This window comes from Lagenorhynchus albirostris, chromosome 4 (genome assembly GCF_949774975.1).
Source record: "Lagenorhynchus albirostris chromosome 4, mLagAlb1.1, whole genome shotgun sequence".
Lineage (NCBI taxonomy): Eukaryota > Metazoa > Chordata > Mammalia > Artiodactyla > Delphinidae > Lagenorhynchus > Lagenorhynchus albirostris.
The window spans coordinates 18,214,522-18,239,081 of NC_083098.1; the positions used below are offsets into that span (position 1 = coordinate 18,214,522).

Below are 24,560 nucleotides of genomic sequence, written 5' to 3' on the forward strand. Positions count from 1 at the left end.
CTTCTCTTCTATTTTCAGGAAGGGACTGTAGAATTGGTTTTAACTCTTCTTGAAAAGTTTCATAGAATTCTCCAATAAAGACATCTGAGCCTGGAGATTTCCTTTTGAGAGTTTCCTAATTACAAGTTTACTTAACAGTTATAGGGCTGTTCATATTACCTACTTCAAAGTGAATGAGTTCTGATCATTTTCAATTTTCAAAAAATTGGTTGTAAATTTATGTGTGTGGAGCTGTTCATAGTATTCTCTTACCCTTTTGATGTTTGCAGAGTTTGTATCCTTGTTTCTGATACTATTTTTGATAATAGTAAATTGTCTTCTTTTTTCCCTTTGTCTGTCTGTCAATTTTATTGATCTTTTCAAACAACTAGTTCTTTTGTTTCACTGTTTTCAATTTTACTGATTTTCACTATTGTTTTTCTGTTTTCAATTTTACTGATCTCCACTCTCACCTTTATTTCCTTCCTTCTTCTTGCTTTAGGTTTACTTTGCTTTTCTTTTTCTAGTTTCATGAGGAGAAGCCTAGATGACTAAGGCTGTTCCTCTCTTCTAACACATGCACTAAGTGTTATGTTTCCTCTTAGTGTTGCTTTAGCTGGTTCCCTCGAATTTTTGATATGTTGAATTTTTATTCAGTTTAATGTATTTTTTAAAAATTCTCTTTGAGATTTCTTTTACCCATAGATTATTTGGAAGTGTGGTGTTCAGTTTCCAAGTGATTGAACATTTTCCAATTATCTTTCTGTTATTGACTCTATTTTGATTTCATTGTGGTCAAAGAACACACTCTGTATGATTTCAGTTTTTTAACTTGGTAGAAATTTATTTTATGATCCAGGACATGGTCTAACTTGGAGTATGTTCTGAGCACTTGAAAAGATTTGAGAGTCTGCTGTTGGGTGGAGTGTTCTATAAATGTTGATTAAATCTTCTTGGGTAATAGTGGTATTTAATTCTTTTATATTCTTGCTGATTTTCTGTCTTTTTGTTCTATCAAGTGTTGAGAGAGAGCTGCTAAAGTTTCCAACTATAATTGTGAATTTACCTATTTCTGTTTCCAGTCATATTAGTTTTTGACTTACATATTTTGCATCTGTTTTTTGGTGCATACACATTTATATTCTTATAACCCCTTGAAGGATTGTCCCTTTATCATAACATAATATCTGTGGTAATTTTTTTAGTCTACATTCTACTTTTTCTAGTATTAATACAGCTATTCCACTTTCTTTTGATTAATGTTTACATGATATATCATTTTTCATTTCTTTACTTTCAGCCTGTCTATATTGTTATAAATGCAGTGAGTTTCTTATAGGTAACACATAGTCGAGTCATATATTTTTAATTCACTCGGCCGATCTGTCTTTTAATTGATATATTCAGATGATTTACATTTATATGTAACTACTGATAAGTTAGAGCTTATGTCTACCATTTTATTTTTTGTTTTCTGTTCTGTTTTCTTTTCCCTAACTTCCTGGGAGTTATGTGAAGATGCTTTTTGGAATTCCATTTTGATTTATCTAGTGTTTTCTGACTCTATCTCTTTGTACAGTTTTTCAGTGGTTGTTCTAGATATTACATTATATATACATAACTTACCACAGCCTACTAATATCATCACTTTGCTAGTTCAAGTGTACTGTGAAATCCTTACTTCTACTTCTCTTTACTTTCCTTTGTTCTTCCCCATTTATAATGTAACTGTCTTATGTATTTTCTCTACATACATTGAGAACCACATCAGATAATATTAAAATTTTTGCTTCAAATGTCAAACATAATTTAGAAATTCAAGAGAAGCAAAGTATATTGCATTTACCCATATTTTTGCTTATGCTGTCCTTTCTTCCTTCTTGATATTTCAGATTCCTTTTTTTAATTATTTCCTTTTGTTTAGAAATTTTCCTTTAGCTATTCTTTTAGGGTATGTCTGCTAATGACAAATTCTATTACTTTTCCTTCATCTGAAAATATCTTGATTTCCCCTTCATTCCTGAAAGATATTTTTGCTGGGTATAGAATTCTGGGTTGATAGTTTCTTTTCTTTCAGTATTGAAAACTGTGCCACATCTTCCTGGCCTGCATGATTTCAGATGTGAAATTCACTGTCATTTGAATTGCTTTGCCCCTATAGGTAAGGTGTCACTTCTCTTTTGCTGCTTTCAAGGTTTTTTCCTTATCTTCAGTTTTCAGAAGTTTGACTATGATGTGTCTTGGTGTGGATTTCACTGGGCTTATCTTTTTGGAGTTCACTCAACTTCTTAAATTATGGAAGTTTATATCTTTTGTCAAGTATTTGAAGTTTTCAACCTTTATTTTTTTTTAGTACTTTTTCAGCTATGCCCTCTTTCTCCTTTTCTTCTAGGAAACATATAAGAATGTGAAATCTTTTGTTATAGTCTCACTTGTACGTGAGGTTATGTTCCTTTTTTCTCTTTCAGTCTATTTTCTCCACTGTTCAGACTGAATAATGTCCATTTTTCTATTTTCCAGTTCACTGATTTTTTTTTCCTCTGTTATTCTGCTGTTTATGCTATTCATTGCTAGTTTCATTTTGGTTTTGTACTTTTAATTTATAGAATTTCTATTTGATTCTTTATACCTTTTGTTTATTTGCTCTGACTTTCTATTTCTTTGCTGAGACTTTTATTTAAATGTTTCAAGCATATCTGTAATTGCTCATTGAAGCATTTTTATGATGGATGCTTTAAAGCCTTTGTTAGGCAATTCTAACTCTTCTGTCATCTTCATGTGCATTTCTATTGATTGACTTTTTAAATTTGATTTGAAGTGTTCCTAATGTTTAGTATGGTAAGTGATTTTCAATTGATTTGTGATCATTTGAGGTATTATCTTATAAAGCTGTCGACCTTTCTAAAGCTTCTGTTTTAATTGTCCTGTTTGGTACAGGAAGTGAGGATACCATCTTGTTACTCCAAGGTGGGAGCAGAAGTTGAGGTTTCCCCCTTGGCCTCTGATGACGTCTGAAAGAAGAGGCTCCTCATCACTGATAGGCAGGGATGGGATTTCCAGTCCCCAATCAAGCCTCCACTGATATCTCTTTGGCTGGAAAGAGGAGGGGTGCCTCATTATTGCTCCCCAGGTGGCTTTAATGACACCACAATGATATGGCTTTGCTTACCTCTGGATGGCAGTGAAATTCCAGGCCACTTATAACACTACCCCGGGTGGTGGGGGAGAGGAAGGGATACCTTGTTACTGCTGGTAGCAGTGGAAGTAACAGCTCCCTACTCAATCTTCTCTGTTACCACCCCAGTTGGGAGGGTAGGGCATCTCATTACAGCCTGGAGAGGGTGACAGTATAGGTTCTCAGCCTCTGCTGGTGTGGGTGTGGGTGGGGCCACAGTTTTTTCTGTGGTATTTGGCTGCGGTAGAATGGCTACTGCTTAAAAGTTTTCTGTCTTGCTATGTTGCCCCTTTCCGGGTTGTCTGGCTAGAGACAGCAGGCCTTTCTTGGGAATTGTTTGTCTGTGCTCATTGGTGTTTCTGGGTTATCTGCTTCTCCAGCACCCAGTCTAAGACATAAAAGGCAAAATGCAACCCAAGCAACACACTGCCATGTTGTTCTTTGGGTCCCAAGGTCCTTAGCTGGTCTACCTTCTTCCCTCTATGTTTCAGTTTTCTTATGTTTGTTTTATTTTATAACTAATATCCAGTTGCACTTTAGTGTGAGGAAGAGGGAAAAGTATATCTCTTCCATCTTCCTGAAAGTGGACGTTGTCACTGACTTTTTTTTTTTTTTTTTTTTTGCGGTACACGGGCCTCTCACTGCTGTGGCCTCTCCCATTGCGGAGCACAGGCTCCAGACGCGCAGGCTCAGCGGCCATGGCTCACGGGCCCAGCCGCTCCACGGCATGTGGGATCTTCCCGGACCGGGGCACGAACCCGTGTCCCCTGCATCGGCAGGTGGACTCTCAACCACTGCGCCACCAGGGAAGCCCGTCACTGACTTTTAAATCACTTCCCTCATTCTCATATCCAAGTTTCTGCCATCTTCTCTCTTCACTAACCATAGAAATCATACACACCTTGTGTAAACTCTTAATTCTCACCAATTATATGACGGCTTCTCCAATTACTCATTATAATTCTACTTTATCTTTCTGACTTTTCTTCAGACATCTTTATTCTATGTTTTGAATTTAATTACATTCAGTCTTCTGGGAGATCCTGGGTAAATCAGTTAATCTCTCTGAGCCTCAATTTTCTTATTTGTGAAAGAATGACACTGGTTCCCATCTATTTTAGAAGATTGTTAATAAGCATTAAATTTTTAAAAATAGGAATGAAAAAACTATAAAATGCTTGTCAAATGTTAGGTATTACCATCATTCCAAATGTTCTGTGTGAGTCTTGTCTCCTCTTCAAAAATTACAAATTCTTTGAGTAAGAGGATATCTCATATTTTCTTACTGTATATCTCTCAGAATTAGCCCATAGGGTAGAACTGATATCTCTGTTCTTATAGATTCACTCTAGATGTTAAGAATATTGAACTACCAGACCTAACACAGGCAGTAGCATCTGATCCATTATTATTTATCAAGCAAACATATAAACAGCTAATCAATGCCCTTGTCATTATATTCAAGTATATGTAAACAGGCACATGTACTATTCAAATAGACTCTGAAATACTTGGGAGTCTTTGAAGGTCAAGGTAGACTGGGCATGTTTTGAAGATATCCACATCAGAGAGAAGAAAAGGGATCCATTTGATTCAAATATTTTTTTAAGGTACGTTTATATATACTATGCAAGTCACTGTCTAGATGTAAATAAAATATTCTCTGCTTTGAGAAACTCACAAACCTAACTAAAGAACAAAGAAAGAGCTACATGAAGTTAAGAGTTCATTTAGTCTACTCTCTTTTTTTTTTTTTTGTGGTACGCGGGCCTCTTACTGATGTGGCCTCTCCCACTGCGGAGCACAGGTTCCGGACGCGCAGGCTCAGCAGCCATGACTCACGGGCCCAGCCGCTCCGCAGCATGTGGGATCTTCCTGGACCGGGGCACGAACCCATGTCCCCCGCATTGGCAGGCGGACTCTCAGCCACTGCACCACCAGGAAAGCCCCTAGTCTACTCTCTTTGATAGTAAACTTTTATTTTTAAAGTTTTACAAAACACACAAATGAAAATATCTCTTCTATCTAATTTAATTCCGTAACCAATTATCTCCTCTTTTTCTATTCTTGAAAGATATAAAAAACAAGTGGTTTCCATTTTCTGTAAAAAATATTTTGGCAATTACAGAGCAATAAATCTATACTTACCTCTCATATAAACAAAAAACTATAGTCTTTACTTAGAATAAACAGCTTGGTATCCCAAACACAGAAATTTAGATCAAATGCTTAAAAATAAAATAAGACGATTCAGAAGGTAATGAAAAGGTCCTATGTGTTGAATGAATGAAACCTGCCATTTCTGTGTGCTGACACACTAGCAGTAATATTTTCTAATTAACTACCTTTGCTCACCAAGCATCTCTGGCTTACAATCTGGGTTTTCTTTTCTTTATTTTTTTTAGCCATGCCACGCGGCACGTGGAATTCACAGACCAGGGATCGAACCCGGGCCCCCTACAGTGGAAGCGTGGAGTCTTAACCACTGGACTGCCAGGGAAGTCCCAACAATCTTGGTTTTCTATGTAGTTTCCACTCAATGAAATATGGGTTCATCAACCACCACCCTATTATGATCCTCTTTGGAGTTAATAAATTGGCATTCTGACTTACAAATAACCCCCTATGTATTGAATAATGTGCGCCTTTCCTCTAGAGATGAATCACCGCCAAGCATGTTGATAAATATTAAGTTTCTAGTTTTGCAAAGTGTAGTATTAGACTCTGAAATGTACCACACCAGAGAACTATCACCTTTGTTAAACTCCTCTAAGTGTCTGTGTGGGGTGACATATATGTTGCTCACCTCTTCAAAACACAACACAGGCTGTAAAATATTGGTAGGTTCACTTACTGTTATTCTAAGACCGATAATGCTAACATGACTTCAATACAGAAATGGGAGAAAGAAGCAGTTAAATGTCCTTAACATTAATGAAGAATTAATACTGAAATCATCTAACAGATCACAAACATGCAAATAACTCACTGCCAAATGTGTTTAGACATCTTAAAAACACAAAAAATTTTAAACTAAATGATTTTAATTCAGAAAGTGAAAAAAAGGTTTTTAACTTTGGGGGGGAATATGTGCTAAAGTTAGTGTTTTTGAGTAAAGCAGCTTTTCCTATGCTTTCAACACACCACTTCTAATCTAAGGAGACAGAGAAGGCTCTCACTGTCACAGAGACGGTCTACTTTCACCAGCACCACTTTGGCAGCTGCTTTTACTGGAAAATATTAATAATCCCCAAATGTATTTTGCTTGCCAACTTCTTTTAAAAAATGAAACTGTTTTGCAAACAATTTTAACAGTATTTTTATGAATGACAATTGAGTCGTCTATCTTTTAGGAACATTTAAAATGATTATCTCCTTCCTGTTATTCCAAGACCCCAGCATTTCACTGTAAACATCATCCATTGGCTTTATGAATGCCAAATTCACAAGAACAAATAATCGCAAATTTAAGCATTTTCCTATGAATCAGAAGTTAACTATTATGAATAAATTGTAATAAACATGAATTATAAAATCAGTTCTCTCACACTTATTTACTAAATTGGCAAAAAAACTGAAATAATAAGAAAGAAAATGAAGAAAATATTAGCCAAGAGAAAAGAAACATTCTTGAAAAAAAAATCACAGTAGTTAGAACTACATATAAAATATGCAAAAATTGGCCAGAGTTAACAGAAATAGAAGAATACTGGACAAATAGTGATTCCAAGTAATTTCTCAATTCTAGACAGTCTCTAATATCTTAAAAACTCATAAAAAATATATTGCTTTTAGTTCTTTTAGAACCAGCTGGTAACATGCTAGAAGCTCATGCATAATCATCACACTACTTGTGTGTAGTAAACTAGAAGGCATGCACGGGTATCTAGAAAAGTTACTTAGAGCTTTGCCAAAACTGACATGTTGCTTTTGTGAAGCCAAACAGCATTTGTTTGGCTCTTGGTATAACAAGTTAACAGTGAAGTTTTAAAGGATTTTGAGGAGGCTTGCTTATGCTGGCCTCTAAATGCACCAGTCTAAAGGCAGAATTTAATATTCTAAAACACGGTAAAATGGATTCTGAAAAGGGCTTAGAAAATTGCTTTAAAAGGTTTACTTTACTTTTAAAAGCATCTGTTGCTCCAGGTGCATGGTTTTTGTCTGGATGAAACTTCAAAGCAAGCTTTCTATAAGCTTTTTTCAAATCTTCATCACCAGCATCTTTGGTAACTCCAAGTACTTCATAGTAATTTTTACATTTGTTTATGCTGTGAACAAGAGAATGTGTTACATTGTAAGTAGACTTCAAGGAAGAGCTTCGAGTAATACCTCTATTTTTTAATTTACTAGAATAGTATAAAGAACTGTCTGTGGACTGTTTTCTCGACATCAAGTTATAGTTTATCCATTAAGGGTTATTGCTCCATTCTCTTTTTCAATCACAGACCATTTTTCCAACCTCTCCCAATCTAAGAAGAATTGACCATAAGAATGTCCTTGGTGCAATTTATCACAACTACAGAGAAGTAAAGCAAAGCTCATAACAAATGTGGATGAAGGACAGAGCACACACTGTAACTAAAAGGAGAGAGTAAGAACAATTTTATAGTACTCTTAAGTGCATAAATAAATTCCAAAACTCCTCGCAAGTATGTCACAGCTAAAGATTAATGTGCATTGTATTCCAAGAGTTTTATTGTTGCATAATGTAACCTAACCAAATATCAAAGCAACAGTTTAGTGCATGTAGGCAATTACAGTACCCTATGGCTTCAATGTCAAAGCAAGTTAATTCAGCTAGGCAATGATAAAGAAAATTCATTTGTGTCAGTCTCTATGAAAGATAAAATCTCATAATAAAATACATCATGGACTCAAAAATATTTGTTACACCTGATTTTCATTATGATGAACATACTCTTAATGATTACTTACATGTTTATAACCCTAAATATGGGTTTATAACCCTAAAAACATGTTTATAACCCTAAATATATTTAAGCCCAGAGTCTTTGAAGTATGTTAGGAAAAGAAATACTCTGAATGGAGCAGAGAATACTAATCCTTTTGTATGCTAACATTGTCCCATGGCCTAAAAATTTTTCTTCACTAAAATACAGCTACATTTTAAATATTTTTTGTTGAGTACTATATAACTTTAAATGTGTTCCATGTATGAGAGCCCCGATGACAGAAGTAGTAAGAAGTAAAAGGATCTGAGGCACAATTGTTCCCTGACAGCTAAAGAACTGCAAAGGCTGACTTGAAATTTTCAGAGAAAAGAGACAAGATTGATCTTATTTCGCTACTAAACGTATTAGCCATCACAGTGCTTGGTACATGACGGGTTCTCAGTAAATATTTATGGAATAAATGAACCTTAGCTCTCCTTTCATAATGAAAGCATTCATCATTTGTTATACGAACAAGGGGAAAAACACACTGAAAATATTATAGAATTTTTTAATAATCACAACAAAAATCTGTTAGGCAGTCTTCTTCAGAGTAATAATAATTAAAATTAGATTTTTCTACTTTAGATACTTAATAAATATGAACACAAGTCAATATTATTTCATAAACATGACATTTCCTTTATTTAGTCAATAATATTTATTGAGCATGAACTACGTCCCAGGGCACTTGAGATCTGTTAGAGAACAAAACAGAGAACGATCACTGCCTGTGTAGAGACTCATTCTCCTAGATATGTTAAGAAACTATGTGATAGAAAAAAAGAGAAGAACGACATGTAAAGAACACCTACTGTGTGTCAGGCACATAACCACAACCCCATATCCATGTTCCAACATCCATAAAGTTCTGAAAAATGGAAGTTATTCTATAACTAACTTGACTGCAAAAACCTGACTTGGAAACTTTCAGAGGCAAAATTTCAAAGGCAAAACTCAACTGATGTGAAGCTGCTATAGAGTTTTCATTTATCACATTCAAGTGTAATATTTGTACCATTTGCTGCAGGAATGGCACTATTAGGTTAGGGCTGCTTACCAGACCCTGCTAAGACATTATGTAATCTATAACATAGGCTCCTTATTACTTTTCGAAAATATGAAGATCTCGAGTTCCAAACTACATCTGGTCCACAAAAATTTCACGTAAAGAATCGTAGAATCTTATTATGCTGATTATTTTATACAAATTATCTCATTTACTCCTCATTAGGTAGATACTATTCCTATTTAACCAATGAGGAAATCAAGGCTTCGAGTGGTTATGTAAATTGCCAAATGTCATATAACCAAGTAACAGATGGAAACCAGAATTTATTTCTTCAACAAAAATTTACTGAATATCCACTTTCTGCTAGATGCTGTTTCAGACACTATAGTGGTAAATAAAGCAGTCAAAAATTCCCTCCTCACATTAAATTTACAATTGGGAGAGAGACAAGCAATTAACAAATATAGAAGTAAACTACGAAGTACATCATATGACATCATATGGTGATAATATATTTAGAGAAAAATGAAGTGGCAAAGGGAAAGAGTGAATGGTAAGAGAGGCCTGCTATTTTAAATAGGGCGATTAGGAAAGGCCTCACAAGTGAAGCTTCAATCCTCAGTTTGTCTGACTTGAAAATCCTGCTGTCTCAGAATCAGAATAAAGAAGAAAAGGAGCCCATTCAGACTCCAGACCAACCATCCACTTCCTTCTATTTGGTCTTCTAATCAGTGTTTAAACAGATTCTCTGTTGGTTTTGGTGCCCCAAACATGCCTCTCTGCCTCTCTTCTTGTTTAGTTAGTTTCTACAACGTCTTCAGACCTCAGCTGAGCTCTTCCTTTTCTCAAGAACCCAGATTCCTCAAGACTAAGTTTGGTGACCCTCTTATATTCTCCCAAAGCTCTCTGAACTTAGCCCTATCCCAGCAATTATCTTAAATGTACCACAGCTATCAGTTTACAGGTTCGCCTACTTTTCCAGACTATTAGGCCCCTTGAAGGCAGGGATTGTGTCTTGTTCACTGTATGTGTTGAATGGATGGATGACTAGTACAATTTGAGGGCAGAAATGGTGAAGATCTAAAAGTCATTTTTGGACCAAAGATAGTAAGTGCTGTAAGAAAAATATAGTTGGCACCAAAAAATCAATTTGGAATAGAAGACTGTGGGACAAGGACCAGAGCTAAAAATATGACAGACACTATCTGAACACAAAAGACAAAAGGCAGTGATAAACAAAACACTGAACAATCCTGAAGTCATTACTACTTGCTTTGAATGCGTAAGATGTTTCCTTATGTACCAGATTAATCCTATAAAATTATTTTGTTGATTATTTCCTGAGCACAAAAGGCTAGGCAATAGAAAAAGGTAGTCTAGGAGAGGGCTGCTGGATAGTATAGGGAAATTAGGTTGGAATTCACCTTCTAGAGATTCACCAGTCTTCTAGAGATGGGTCATAAAGCTAAGTACTGTCACAAAGAGAAAAAAGGTAGGAAAAACAATTATTTCACTAACTCTTAGCCGTATCTAGCTCTACCATATCTTCCTTGCACTGAATTTTTCATCATATATTAGAGAAGAAATTCTTTGAGAAGCTAGCAGAGAGGTATAAAGTCAACATTACCAATGGACAAGCTGTAGACTACGTATCTCAAGTAACGCTACAAATATACTCATTTACTTAATTTTTCACACCTAAATGAGAAATTACCATTCACAAATTAATTTTATTCTATATATTGTTCATTATACTCCTGTTCACCAACTAACTGCATTTGTCACATTTTTTTATAGTTCGCTCCTTACTGAAAGATCCAAACCTTCTTCACCATCCTCACCAAAGAATAAAAAAAGAAGGAAGGAAAGAAGGAAGGAAGGAAGAAAGGAAAGAAGGAAGGAAGGAAAGAAGGAAGGAAGGAAGGAAGAAAGAAAAAAGAAAAGAAAAAAGAGGTAATCTATTACCTGCCCTGGAAGAAAATATTGTGTAAAAAGGCCAGAAAGATATGTCTGGGAGCTCAACAGGGGAGATGTATGCATGGCTCAACTTTTATGTCTTCCTTTATGTGTGAGAAAGCATTCTGGCCGTGGAAGGAGGGGGTCTCTTTCTATTCTTTTTTTCATGTATTATAGATGATTTTTAAATAAACTTCAAATTTAATTGGTGTTTAGGAAAATAATTCTTTACTCCTGAGACAAAGGATTATTTATTTTATAAATTTAGCACAATGGTTTATTTTCTTTTCATTTAAAGAACTACAGCTTAAATCCAATCCTAATGAAATCCCCATAATTCAAATAATTTTAACAGTTATACAGAAGTGTTCCTAATTGATAAATATAATGATGGCCAGTTAATGATTTCTCACTGATCTTGTAAATTTTTAAAATAAAAGATGGGCTTTTTTTCTATGAGATATTAAAAGTCTCTTTAAATTAGACCCAGGACACCTTTTGCTCTGTAATTTTTCAATATATTTCAATGCAAAGACAACAAACAGTGCTTAGTTTCACAGAATATGAGTTTTTACAAAGTTACACACTTTTTCTTCAGTCTTACTGTAACCTAGCTCTTACTTATGCAATGGATGCAGTATTATTGCGTGGTTTCTCCCATTGAGCCAAACTGTCACTGGGCAACTTGTCTGCATAATCGTGCTAACCAAGATAACATGGCTTTCTTCAGAAAAATCCCCTGTGTATAGGTAAAACAAAAACATACAGCATGTAAGTGTTTGCTGGTGATCTGTTACCTCACTAAAGTGACACTTACAAAGGCTAATATAACGAGTAAGTGTTACATGAATAGCTAAGCAACTCTTACTCAGTATAAGGTACCAAGAGAAATACTTTGAATAACTTAGGGGTTCTATTAAAGAATGTTCTGATCATATTTATCCCCAAAGGACAAAAACTTCATTTATTTAATTTTAAAAAGGCATGCTAAAATTATTGATAAGAGAAACAATCTCTAATACAGGTATACTACTAAGCTAATACTTGTACTCCATAAAAATTCAGTATCAAACTTGGCTGGGTCCACAGTGCTAGCCAGCAATCCTCCCATTCCATCTGCCTTTCCCCTCTGCAAATATTCTATACCTTTACCACTCTTCTCAAGCTTTCAATCTCATCTCTTTTCTTCTAACTGTCAGAGGACAACTTCAACTCCAATTTCATAGAGAACACAGACCCAAAAGACAGGAACTCCCTCAACATTTTATTTCCATCTGTCCAATTCTGGCCATATACAAAGGGGATCTGCACCCACTATCATCTTTCATCTTTCACACAATTCACTCTATTTAGGTCTTTTACTGAGAACAAGTTCTCCCAGTAAAAAGTAATTTCTACAAGAAAATAAAATTTGTTTTTGGAGAGATGTGGTTTCCTGAAACACATTTCAGCACACTGTTTAATTAAAGGTTTTTCTTAAAGAAATTCAAAAGCAAGTCTCTCATTTATTCACTTATCTCACTTATTCAGCCACCTCTGACACAATACTACTGTTATAAAAGTCATTAGCAAGATTATTTATAATTCTCAAAGTACTTCACTACCATTCAGGCTAATCAAATATCCTTTACCATGATTATGGAGTCTTTGTTTCTTATTGTGGTCACACAGATAAAATGTTACATTCAAGCTTTAGCATCTGAATATATATGAAGAAAAGCAAAATATAAATACATTGATACTTGATTTAAAAATAACTTCAATTCCAAATTATGGTGAGTAAAAAAGAATTAACTAAAAATAAGAATGGGAAAAAAGGGTGAAAAAAGAAAGAAAATAAGATTAAAAGAGAAATAGGTAAGAAAGGGCAAAAGAGAAAGAAAACTAGCTTTACCTACTTTTCACTTAAGCTAGTTCACTGTACTATTCACTCTCTATGTTGAATTATCCGATTAATCACTGTTCAGAGTCCTTCATCCTTATACTTTAGTTTCCTTAGACAGCAATTTCAGTACAACATCAATACAGTTTCCTTAAGCTACAGCAGGAGACCATAACAGTATTTTCTCTAGTGTTTCATATTCAGAAGTTCATTTTCTTTCCAGAAAATCTTTTCTTAATTATAAAATTAATAAAGTCAATCTCCAAAACCCAGTTCATAATTTTCCAATTCTACCTAATTCTTCTGCTTTAAGTAGAAGTGTATCATGAAGTAAAACTAAAACACTGAGACAGAATGATCAGAGTAAGAAAAATATTAAAAGGAGAGGACGTTATAGTGTTTGCATATGTATAAAGATAGCCTTAAAGAATATAAACAGAAAAAAAACTATCCTTCATTAATATAAGTAGGAAATTGAAAATGCTGCTGCAGTTGCCCTCAATCTTCTTCTCATATGAAATTCTCCTGCTTTCATAGATATACATATATATATGACAAAACAATTCTTTACCCTCTTTCAATATTGTTATCTAAACACTGTACTGTGTCAAAAATTGAAACAATTTGCCTCAAAAAATTTCTTTCTGTAAGTAGCTTTGTGGCTTATAGTTACTTTAAAAGATGGAAACTTCCAGAGTTGGTAATTTACAGACTGATTTTATAAAGAATATAAAGCATAAGACACCCAAGAGTTCAATTCCTCAATGTCTGTTCTGCTACTGAATTATAATCCAAACCCATTGTTTAGGTGTTACGACATTAAACTTATATTAGTATCAGTTATAATGGACACATAAGTTATTTATTCCTACCTGAGAACTCCATCTACTTGGTCTTTGGTGTAGCCTTTTCCACTTTCACCACTACCAGAGTAGCTGTCCTTTGTGCAGTTAGGCTTGCTATGATCACTACTACCTGACGGTTTTCGGCAATGAGGGCTATTTCCAGCAGTGCTTCCATTTTTCATAATTATTTCCAATAGCGCTGTGGAAAGATACAGAAAGCATACTATCTCTGTTTACATACACATGGTCTTGAGAAAAAAGTTATAAAGCTGACAAATTGTGTACTTCAGAAAGATACACCATAGGGTCTTTTAAAATAAATAGCAAGCATTCCCTTATGTACTTAGCTGTTGACAGACTACCGATCACCATTTAGAAGTAGAATATTAAGAAGTTTAATGTTAGTAACTCAAAATTACTATCATCCAATAACTTATGACATACTTTTATTTGTCACATCATGGTGAAACTGCAGAATACCAAAGAAAAAGATAGTCCTTAAAGTAGCCAATGAGATTACCTAAAAAGAAACAGAAATTAGACTTCCTATTTATTTCTCAGCAGCAACAATGGCAGCTAAGTGAGTAATATCTTCAAAATACTTAGGGAGAATAACTGTCAACTTGAGTTCTGCACTAATTTTCTGAAAATTAGATAAGATTAAAATAAAAACATTTTCAAACAAACAAAAACTGAGAAAATTTACCTCTAAGATTTCACTAGAAGATACTTAAAATACATATTTTGAACAAAAGGAAAATGCTTGCAGACAGGCTGAGATGTAAAAGGGAATGGACATCATGAGGTCCAAATACTGTGGAGCAAACACTGTGGTAATGTGTGAGTAAATCTAAACTGAGTCCATAAAGCAACAGTATATGTCTAGGATCTCCTAGAAAATACTGGAGAGGCACAGAAGAGGGTAGAGAGAATACATGAAATAAGAATGGCCATGTATATTCATAATGATTAAAGATGGGAGGGTGGGAGGGATTGATTAAACTATTCTCTCTCCTTTTGGGTATGCTTGAACTTCCCACAATGAGTTAAAACTAAACATTGAAAAAATAAAATCAACAGAACTAAAAGGAAAAAACAGAGAAACCCACCTTGACAGTAAAAGATTTTAACACAATTTTAATCCAAAACTGACACTGGGTCGATTAAATAATTACTAAGGATACAAATGACATAAACTTCTAATTTATCAAGTTTGATCTAAGAAACATAAAGTAATTATATCCAACAAATGTGAATATTCATTCTTTACAGGCACACAAGGAATGAAAATTGACTACATTATAACTAGACCATAATATTATCCTCTTCAAATCTCAAATAATTAGTATTATAATATACTACAATCTCTGAGCAAAATGCATTTAAGTGAGAAATCAATTACAAAAATGTAACTAGATCACAAATGGGTTGGAAAGGAGAAGAGTCTAGAAAAACTCATGTATCAGAGAAACAATCATAATATAAACAAGAAAATGGAATTGAAGAAAAATGAACATACTACGTATCAGATTTTGTGGGTCATCAAATGGTGCTGGCACAAGTGGAGAGCTAAATGAAAAACAATGAATCTGGACCCCTCTTCACACCATACACAAAAATTAACTCAAAATAGATCACACACCTATATGTAAGAGCTAAAACTATAAAACTCTTAGAAGAAACTATAGGAGTAGATCTTTGTGACTTTGATTTAGTCCAAAATTCTTAGATTTGACAAATTAAGTAAAGTGGCAAAAGAAAAAACAGAGAAACTGGACCTTATCAAAATTGAAAACTTTTGCCCCTCAGAGAATATCATCAATAAAGTAAAAAGACAATCCACAGAATGTGAAAAAATATTTACAAAATCATATATCTGAAAGAGACATATACCTAGAATATATAAAGGATTCTTACCATTCAATAGTAAAAGGACCAAAAACTCAATTAAAAATGGGTAAAGGATCTGAATAGACATTCTCCAAAATAGATATACAAGTGATTAATAAGTACATGAAAAGTTGCACAACAATATCCACTAGGCAAATGAAAATTAAAACTACAACGAGATACCACTTTACATCCACTAGGATGACTATCATCAACAAGATGGACAATAACAAGTGTTGGCAAGAATATGGAAAAATGGGAACCCTTATACATTGCTGGTGGTAATGTAAAATGCTATGTCCACTTTGAAAAATCACCTGGTAGTTCTTTAAAAGATTAAACATATAGTTACTATTTCACCCAACAATCTTATCCCTGGGTGTATACCCAAGAGAAATGAAAACATACATGTATACAAAAACTGGTTCACAAATGTTCATAAGAGTATTGCTCATAATAGAAAAAAGTTGAAACAATTGAAATGTCCATCAAATTACGAACAAATAAATAAAATGTGATATGTCCATATAATGGAATATTATTTGACAATTTAAAAAATGAACTATTGATATATGCTACAACATGGATGAACCTTGAAAACATGCTAAGTGAAAAAAGCCAGTCACAAAAGACCACATATTGTATGATTCCATTTATATGGAATGTATAGAATAGGCAAATCTACAGACAGAAAGATCAGTTGTTGCCAAGGGTTACTGGGGAGGGAAGGATAGAATTGGGGAGAAATGAGGAGTCATTGCTAGTGAGTATGAGGTTTCTTTCTGTGATGAAGAAAATGTTCTAAAATTAATTGCTGTTATGGTTGCACAACTCTGTGAACCCACTGAATGGTATACTTTAATTGAATGAATTGTAAGGTATGTGAGTTACATCTCAGTAAAGCTGTTATATATATATATTTTAAAATCCAGCATTGTCATTGCCACACGGCTTGTGGGATCTCAGTTCCCCGACAAAGGACTAAACCCAGGCCACAGCAGTGAAACTGCTGAATCCTAACCACTAGACCACCAGGGAACTCCCGATAATTATTCTTAATATTTTACATATGAGAAATTTCTTCCATATCTTTTTCCTAGCTAACGCATTCAAGAGGTCACCAAAGACATACGATATTCAGTTTTTATAACAATCTAGCTGTAGATGGTACAGAAAGGCTCTTAATTAGACACCAATCTAGTAGTTATTAACAATATAAGAATAACATATAGTTAACTTTTAACTATAGTTTAGATCATATTTAATGCAATCACATTAACCTTGAGAGCAGAAGCCAGCACGGTCTAGTGGGTAGTAGTTCACAACTTTTTAATATGAAAAATTTTGTGGAAATTCTGGGAAGACAACAGCTTACATTTTAAACCTCAGAAATTAGAGCAATTAGACAGCAAAATCAAAACCTCATGTACAAACTCCCAAAATACAAGAAGGTGGGGACAAGCCACCAATAGTTACAAGATCTATGTGGGTAGTATCATCTGTGCAGGAAAAAGCAGAGGACAGTAACAGGGCATTTTACCCGTCCACAGAACAAAATAACTGCAAAATAGCCAACAGGGACTCTCTATGAAGCAGAGCAGGCGAAAATGAGAAAAGTGAATAAAAAGGAATGGGTTTTGCTCACTACAATAGCATATGATTGAAAGGGTTCACAATAAACTCTTAAGGGCATCCAGTCACTACAATTCTCAAAACTAATCAGTCAAAGCTCTCCTCCAGAACAAAGTCACACCAAGGAGAAACTGCTGGGAACAGGATCCAAACTGAAGAGACGAGAGGCAATAAAAAAAAAGAAAAGCGAAATTCCAGATAAAGTGGGGAAGGAGAAAGGAGTGAGGAGATCTTATATAGCAAGGTGATATACTTTCAAACATTACACAGAAACTGGAGAAGATCTCTGTGTATTTAGAAAGGCTAACTAACTTCACATAAAAATGAATAAAAGAAAATGATAGAAGTGAAATCTGATACAAAGTTACATTAAAAAAAAAAAGAACAGGATAAATCTCTGAACACAATGAAAGCACACCACAAAGACTTGCCAACAAAATAGGTAAACACTATAACCTACTATTTCTAAACAAGCTGAAAAGACTTTTAAAAATTATTCACAATACAAAAGAACAACATAAATTAGAATTAACCCCCCCCAAATTATCTACCCATAGCTTAGGTGATAAAACTCAGGAGACAAAAAGAAATGGAAAAATCAATTCAAAAAATAAGAATTAAACTAGAACAAAGAGTTAATAAACACAACAGAACTGCTGTGTAAATGAAAGAGAACATAAAAAGTACAATTTTTTAACTAAAACAAATGAAAAAGGCAAAAAATTAGAAAGAAAATGGCAAATATCAAAGATAGTTAAAGAAGATCCAACATACATATAATGAGTCCTGAAGAAGAAAAATAAAGGAAATTAAACCAATATAACAATAATTGGAGAAAACTTTTCTGATATAAAAATAAAAACATCTGAAACCACATAATGAAAGGGCCAATCATGTACCTAAGAATACTGACCCAGAAAAACCAACATTAAGATATACTCTACTAAAATTAATTGAGCATCTAGTCAAAAAGATCAAATGGCTTATTCTCTTATAAAGAAAATCAGATTGTCATCAGACTTTGCTCATCAGTAGTACTTGCATAAAACAATAGAAATATATATTTAGATACCCAAAGAAAGAAAATTTGAATCAAGGATTTTGTATCCCTCACTAACTTCAAGCATTAAGACCCACAGCTGAACTGTTTTCCACATTCCAGAACTTAGGGAGCATAGTTCCCACAAGGCCTTCCTAGAAATCTACTAGAGAACAGGCTTTAGAAATCCAAAATTAGACTACAATGACATAAGGACTGATGGTGGACGTTAAATGTACAGTGACCTATTGAGTTAAAACTGAACTACAATTAAAAGAGAGCATATAGTATGTAGTAATAATATGCTCTGACACTGTAGATAGGTTCAAATATTTTTTAAATGGTAGGATTCCTCTGTCTTTCCTTTTACTTGTAAAAAAAAAGATCATTTGTCTTCTCTTCCTTTCATTTTCATTTGGCAGCTGAAGCCTGGACCAAAGGAACTTATTGGGACCAAGGGAGCACTCATAGCCAAAAGCATGGCTAAGCTTGGCAGGCCTGCACCAGTGGGATCAAAAATGCAACTCATTACATACAGGGGGAAAAATGAACAAATAAGTAAATTGATAATAACGGGAGCCACATTTCTTACTCTCAGAAAATGGAATTACAGGGGGCTTCCTTAGTGGCACAGTGGTTGGGAGTCCGCCAGCCTATGCAGGGGACGTGGGTTCGAGCCCTTGTCCACGAGGATCCCACATGCCATGGAGCTGCTAGGCCCATGCACCACAACTACTGAGGCTGCACTCTGGAGCCCGCAAGCCACAACTACTGAGCCCATGCACCACAACTGCTGAAGCCTGTGTGCCTATAGTTCGTGCTCTGCAGCAGGAGAGGCCACCGCAGTGAGAGGCATGCACGCCACAGCGAGCAGTGGCCCCCGCTCGCCGCAGCTGGAGATGGCCCACACACGGGAGCGAAGACCCAACACAGCCAAAAATAAACAAATAAAATAAAATTTTAAAAAAACAAAGAAAATGGAATTACAAACATGAAAACACAGAAGGTTAGAATGAACCCTGTGGACTTCAAACGGAGGTGTGTGAATCTTTGCACAGACTGCAAAATTAATATAAATTACTACAGGCATGTGTATACCCACAAACACATATAACACAGAGATACACATACATACATGCAACATACACACACATACATGCATTCATACATACATATATTTCTTTTTTTAAGATCTATTTATTTATTATTATTATTATTTTTGGCAGCATTGGGTCTTCATTGCTGCACGCCGGCTTTCTCTAGTTGTGGCGAGAGGGGGCTACTCTTTGTTGTGGAGCGCAGACTTGTCACTGCAGTGGCTTCTCTTGTTGCAGAGCACAGGTTCTAGGCGTGTGGGCTCAGTAATTGTGGCTCACAGGCTCTAGAGTGCAGGCTCAGTCGTTGTGGTGCATGGGTTTAGCTGCTCCATGGCATGTGGGATCTTCCCAGACCAGGGATCAAACCCGTGTCTCCTGCATTGGCAGGTGGATTCTTAACCACTGTGCCACCAGGAAGTCCCCATACATATATTTCTTAGCTCTACCAAGAGGACCTAGAGACAATGACATACCTGTAGCAACGAGCTTATCAAGTGTCTATATCTTAGTTTCTAAGTACCATTATCCACTAAAAAGAATCAGGACTCCTGGGGAGAGAACTGATTCCCAGGGCAGAGAAAGTAAAACGTAAGCCTGAAAACTTTTTTGTGCCAGAAAGTAAGGAAGTTCAAAGAATGATGAGGACATGTCAAAAAGACATAGCAGCCAGCTTGAAGGGGCTCCTACTGACTAAATCTGAGGCAATCTGAGCATCAAAATGAATAAAGATAATAATGGATTAAATAGGAATCCATGAATCCATACTAATAAATAAAGTTAAGTGCCAACTAATAAACTGCAGAAGAAATAATGGAATAAAAAACCAACGTGTGGCAACCATCAGAAATTTATTCTGAAAAGAATCATCAATGGATGCTAAAAGGAGTTAGTGAAAGTTTGTTGTGGAACAGGACATTTACAGTTTCAAAGTATTTTCCCACAAAATATTTATTAATTACAAGAGGGGGGAAAAAAAGTAAGTTTAGAGTGGAGAAACCTGGTAATCACCAACTTCACCAAGTGATCAAAGTTAACCTCACCAGTAAGGACGAAATCAACATAACATGTCTCTTGATAAGTTACACTAAGAACATGGTATGCCTGCCAAAGATTCATAAGAGGAAATGTCAGCCAAACCCAAATTGAGGGAAATTCTATTAAATATCTGGTCTGCACTCATCAAAAATGCCAAGATCAAGAAAGAAAAGAGAGGGGATGTAAATTGGTACAGCTGCTATGGAGAACGGTATGGAGGTTCCTCAAGAAACTAATAATAGAGCTACCGTATGATCCAGCAATCCCACTCCCACTCCTGGGCATATATCCAGAGAAAAACATGGTTCAAAAGGATACATGCACCCCAATGTTCATTGTAGCACTGTTTACAATAGCCAAGACACGGAAGCAACCTAAATGTACATTGATAGATGAATGGATAAAGAAGATGTGGTACATATATACAATGGAATATTACTCAGCCATTAAAAAAGAATGAAGTAATGTCATTTGCAGCAACATGGATGGACCTGGAGATTATCATACTGAGTGAAGTAAGTCAGACAGAGAAAGACAAATATCATGTGATATCGCTTACATGCGAAATCTAAAAAAGATGATACAAATGAGCTTATTTACAAAACAGAAACAAACTCACAGACTTAGAGAATGAACTTATGGTTTGGGTACGAGGGGCTGGGGTTGGGGAGGGATGGATTGAGAGTTTGGGATTGACATGTACACATGGCTATATTTAGAATAGATCACCAACAAGGACCTACTGCATAGCACAGGGAACTCTGCTCAGTACTCTGTAATAACCTAAATGGGAAAAGAATTTGAAAAAAGAATAGACACATGTATATGTATAAATAAATCACTTTGCTCTACACCTGAAACTAACATAATGTTGTTAATTGTTTGATTAAACAAGCAATTGTTAGTCAACTATACTCCAATATAAAAAAAAAGAAAAAAGACATCTAGAGAACAAAATATGCCAAATAAATGCAACATATGTCCTTTTTGCTATCAAAAACATAACTGGGAGAACTGGCAGAATTTGAATGAGGTATATGCATTAATTTCATGAATCTGATGGTTATACTGTTGTTATGTAAGAGTGTCCTTGTCTTAAAAAACATACACTGAATTATTTAGGGGTAACAGGACATCATGTCTACAACTTACTCTTAATTGGTTCAGAAAAAATATAATAAGAACAAATTGTGTATGTGTGTGGGTGGGGGAGAGATAGCAGGGAGAGAGAGAGAGGGCACAATAAAGCAAATGCAGTAAAATTTTATCAAATAGGAAGCCTGAATGAAATGTACATAGGGAAGTCTCCACTACTTTTAAGACTTTTCTATAAATTGGAAAGTATTTCAGAATTTTTAAAAAGCTAAAATATGGAGGGAAAATAGAGTATATGAAAAGAAAATATAACTGTTTTCAGTAATTTTTATCAGTGAGGTAGTATTGGTAATATTACACTGAAACTATTATGTATATGATGTGGCATAAAGCAAATAAATAATCATGACACAGTCTATCATTTGCCATGGCCTTGAAAACCAGGATTACTACTGTGGAAGGAAAAAAACAGAAACAGAAGTGAGAAAAGTTTAAACATCCCAAAGTGCTTAACTTGAATTGGACTTACTAGTATAAACTTATTAAGCTGTTTTAACTTAAAAAAAAAAAAACTCCCTAGTCTGTACACTGAAAAGGCCCAGAAACAATGAACAATCTATTAGCCACAGCATCCTTAGTACCAGATTGTGATACTGAAACACCATCTTCCACTAAAAGAAACCAGGGCTTACTGGAGATATGGTTGATTCCAGGTCTAGTATAGGGAATATATAAGAGGAACCTGAAACTTTCTGTTATATCAGAGAAAGGAAACTATTAAAGACTATTGCGAATGTGTCTATAGGACTCAGGAGCTAACCTAAAGGTGTTCCCACTGGCCAGATCTAAAAAATAATATTATCTGCCTTTGGAAAAGGGGAGCCAACTCCTTTTCTTGAAAACTGATAAAAGCAGTCAAGCACTTATCATATCCTGCATTTCCTATATGAACTGCAACACTGTGTAACCCTAAGACAGGTGAGGGGAAAGTGTCTCTTTATAGAAGTATTTCAGCCAATAAAAGAAAAATTATTTTTTAAAAATGGTTAAAGCCAGATGTGAAAGTGGTTACATGTGTTTATATTTGCAGGTGGCCACAAAGTCCCTATGCATGCTAATTAGGAGTTATCTGTACATTCCCTTTCATTCTTAGCACAAACACATTCTCTCATGGACATCTTCCATGTTAAAAGCTAGATGCTAGATATTGTTAAAGCAGGATCATACAGTTGCTTTAAATTTTCAAGTTATTATGATACTGAGAATCTTTCTACAATTTCATGCATAGGAGCTGTGCTTAACAATGGCTGTGTGTATACATGCACTCACGCCAAGCACTCTTTGGCTCCAGAAGAATGAAAATCTGGACAAGTTCCATTACCTCTGGGTCTCACTATCCAGTTTTATCATCTTAAAAAATGGAATCAGCAAGGTTTTCTGGATTAACAATCACTGGAACCAATGCCTGAGAAGGTGATGGATTCAGTTTCAAATACTGCCAGAATTTAGAACACACTGGCCTTTTCTGATTTATTAAATGTCTTAGCTATCATAGGAGATCTCAGTTACCACAATAATGTGCAGTATTACAAATATTAATTGGGCAGATACAGTACTTATAAACCAGAGTACATTTACTTTTGGTTTTAAAACTATGCAACCTTATTTTATGTGTTCACTTTCCAGACAAACAGCCTTGCTTGTGGTTTTAATGTAATTTGTACTTACTTTAAGTATACTCCGTATTAAGGACCAGTGGAAAAGTAAATATAGTATTAAAAATGGTTATGTGGATAATCCAAAAGTGAAAAACCAAGATCTGTTTTTATTTCATAAGGTTCTGCTGCACACCTGTTATATATAATGTCCATCACTAACAAAACCTAAAATAAGAACACATTATTTGAAAAAAGGATTTTTTTCCTTCCTCCTCACAAACTGGAAATAGCTTTTATTTGTGTGATTATAAAAGTAATGTTGTTCAGCTCATTAAAAAAGACATAACAAAGTGAAGATCACTTATAAATCCCACACAAGAAAAAAAATCACTCAACCATTTTGGTATATTTAACTCTAGTTACTCTAGTTGGCTAGCTGTCTAGCTTCTTATATATTCTGAAACAAAATGAGAATAATCTACATATGATTGTAGCCTACCTTTATTAAGTTCATAATTCAATGTATATATCACTTAAGAGCAATAAATCTAGGTCCACATCATCTTTATTTTTTAAGACCTTGTTCAGAACTATTGCAATAGGGGAGAGAGAGCAGGCTGAACTCTGAATTCATTAAGACAGCTGGGAATTTGTAGCCAATAAGCAGTGTGAGGTGGGTCAGTGGATGGAAAATTACTGAGGCACATCATCGTTTTTAATAGGTGCATAGTATATGAATGCAATGCAATTTATTTAATCAATTCCCACTGATGGACTCTTTCCAAATTTTTGCTACAGTGACAACCCTTATACATACATTTTTGCACACTTGTCCGATCATGGAAAAACTTCACTTGTGAATATATTACCATGAAAAGGCTTACAGCTATAACTTTTTCATTTATTTATTTAACAAATTGTCTTCATTGATAAGGGAATAAAATTATATAAACAAGTATTATTCCAGAAAATCTAGGCTTTACAGATGCCACAAGTATATGCAAAACACTGTTAGACACCTATGAGTAGAAAAGATGATTAACATTAAAATAGTTCCTGACAACAGGAGAGGAACAACTATATACATAAATAATACAAGGAATAAGTGCAAGGCAAGGAGAACTACATGTTAACTAAGAAGGGAATGAGCAGTTGAATCCAAACAGAGATTAATCCTAATTTAAGGTAATTATTTTATGCTTAAATAGGTAATTAAAAAATGACAGAAAAAAGACGAATACTATATTGTTAACTCCAAGGCACCATCCAAATACTTTTGCCATAGTATTCAATAGTAATACATGAAATTCTTA

At 34.8% G+C, this 24,560-nt stretch overlaps 1 protein-coding gene across 4 annotated transcripts in view; it reads right to left on the minus strand.

Moving 5' to 3' along the window:
• DNAJB14 (DnaJ heat shock protein family (Hsp40) member B14) overlaps positions 1–24,560 on the minus strand; it is a 44,227-nt gene that overhangs the window by 14,791 nt on the left and 4,876 nt on the right. The window contains exons 1-3 of one of the 4 annotated variants that reach the window (XM_060147626.1): positions 13,829–13,975; positions 11,696–11,813; positions 7,277–7,422 (exon numbers count right to left, since the gene is read on the minus strand). In XM_060147626.1, the coding sequence (XP_060003609.1) occupies positions 7,277–7,422; positions 11,696–11,813; positions 13,829–13,841 (277 nt within the window). In that variant the 5' untranslated portion in view covers positions 13,842–13,975. Of the gene's footprint in view, positions 1–7,276; positions 7,423–11,695; positions 11,814–13,828; positions 14,001–14,245; positions 14,322–24,560 lie in introns of those variants that run through there. The other 3 variants (XM_060147625.1, XM_060147624.1, XM_060147627.1) reach the window with 3 other exon arrangements.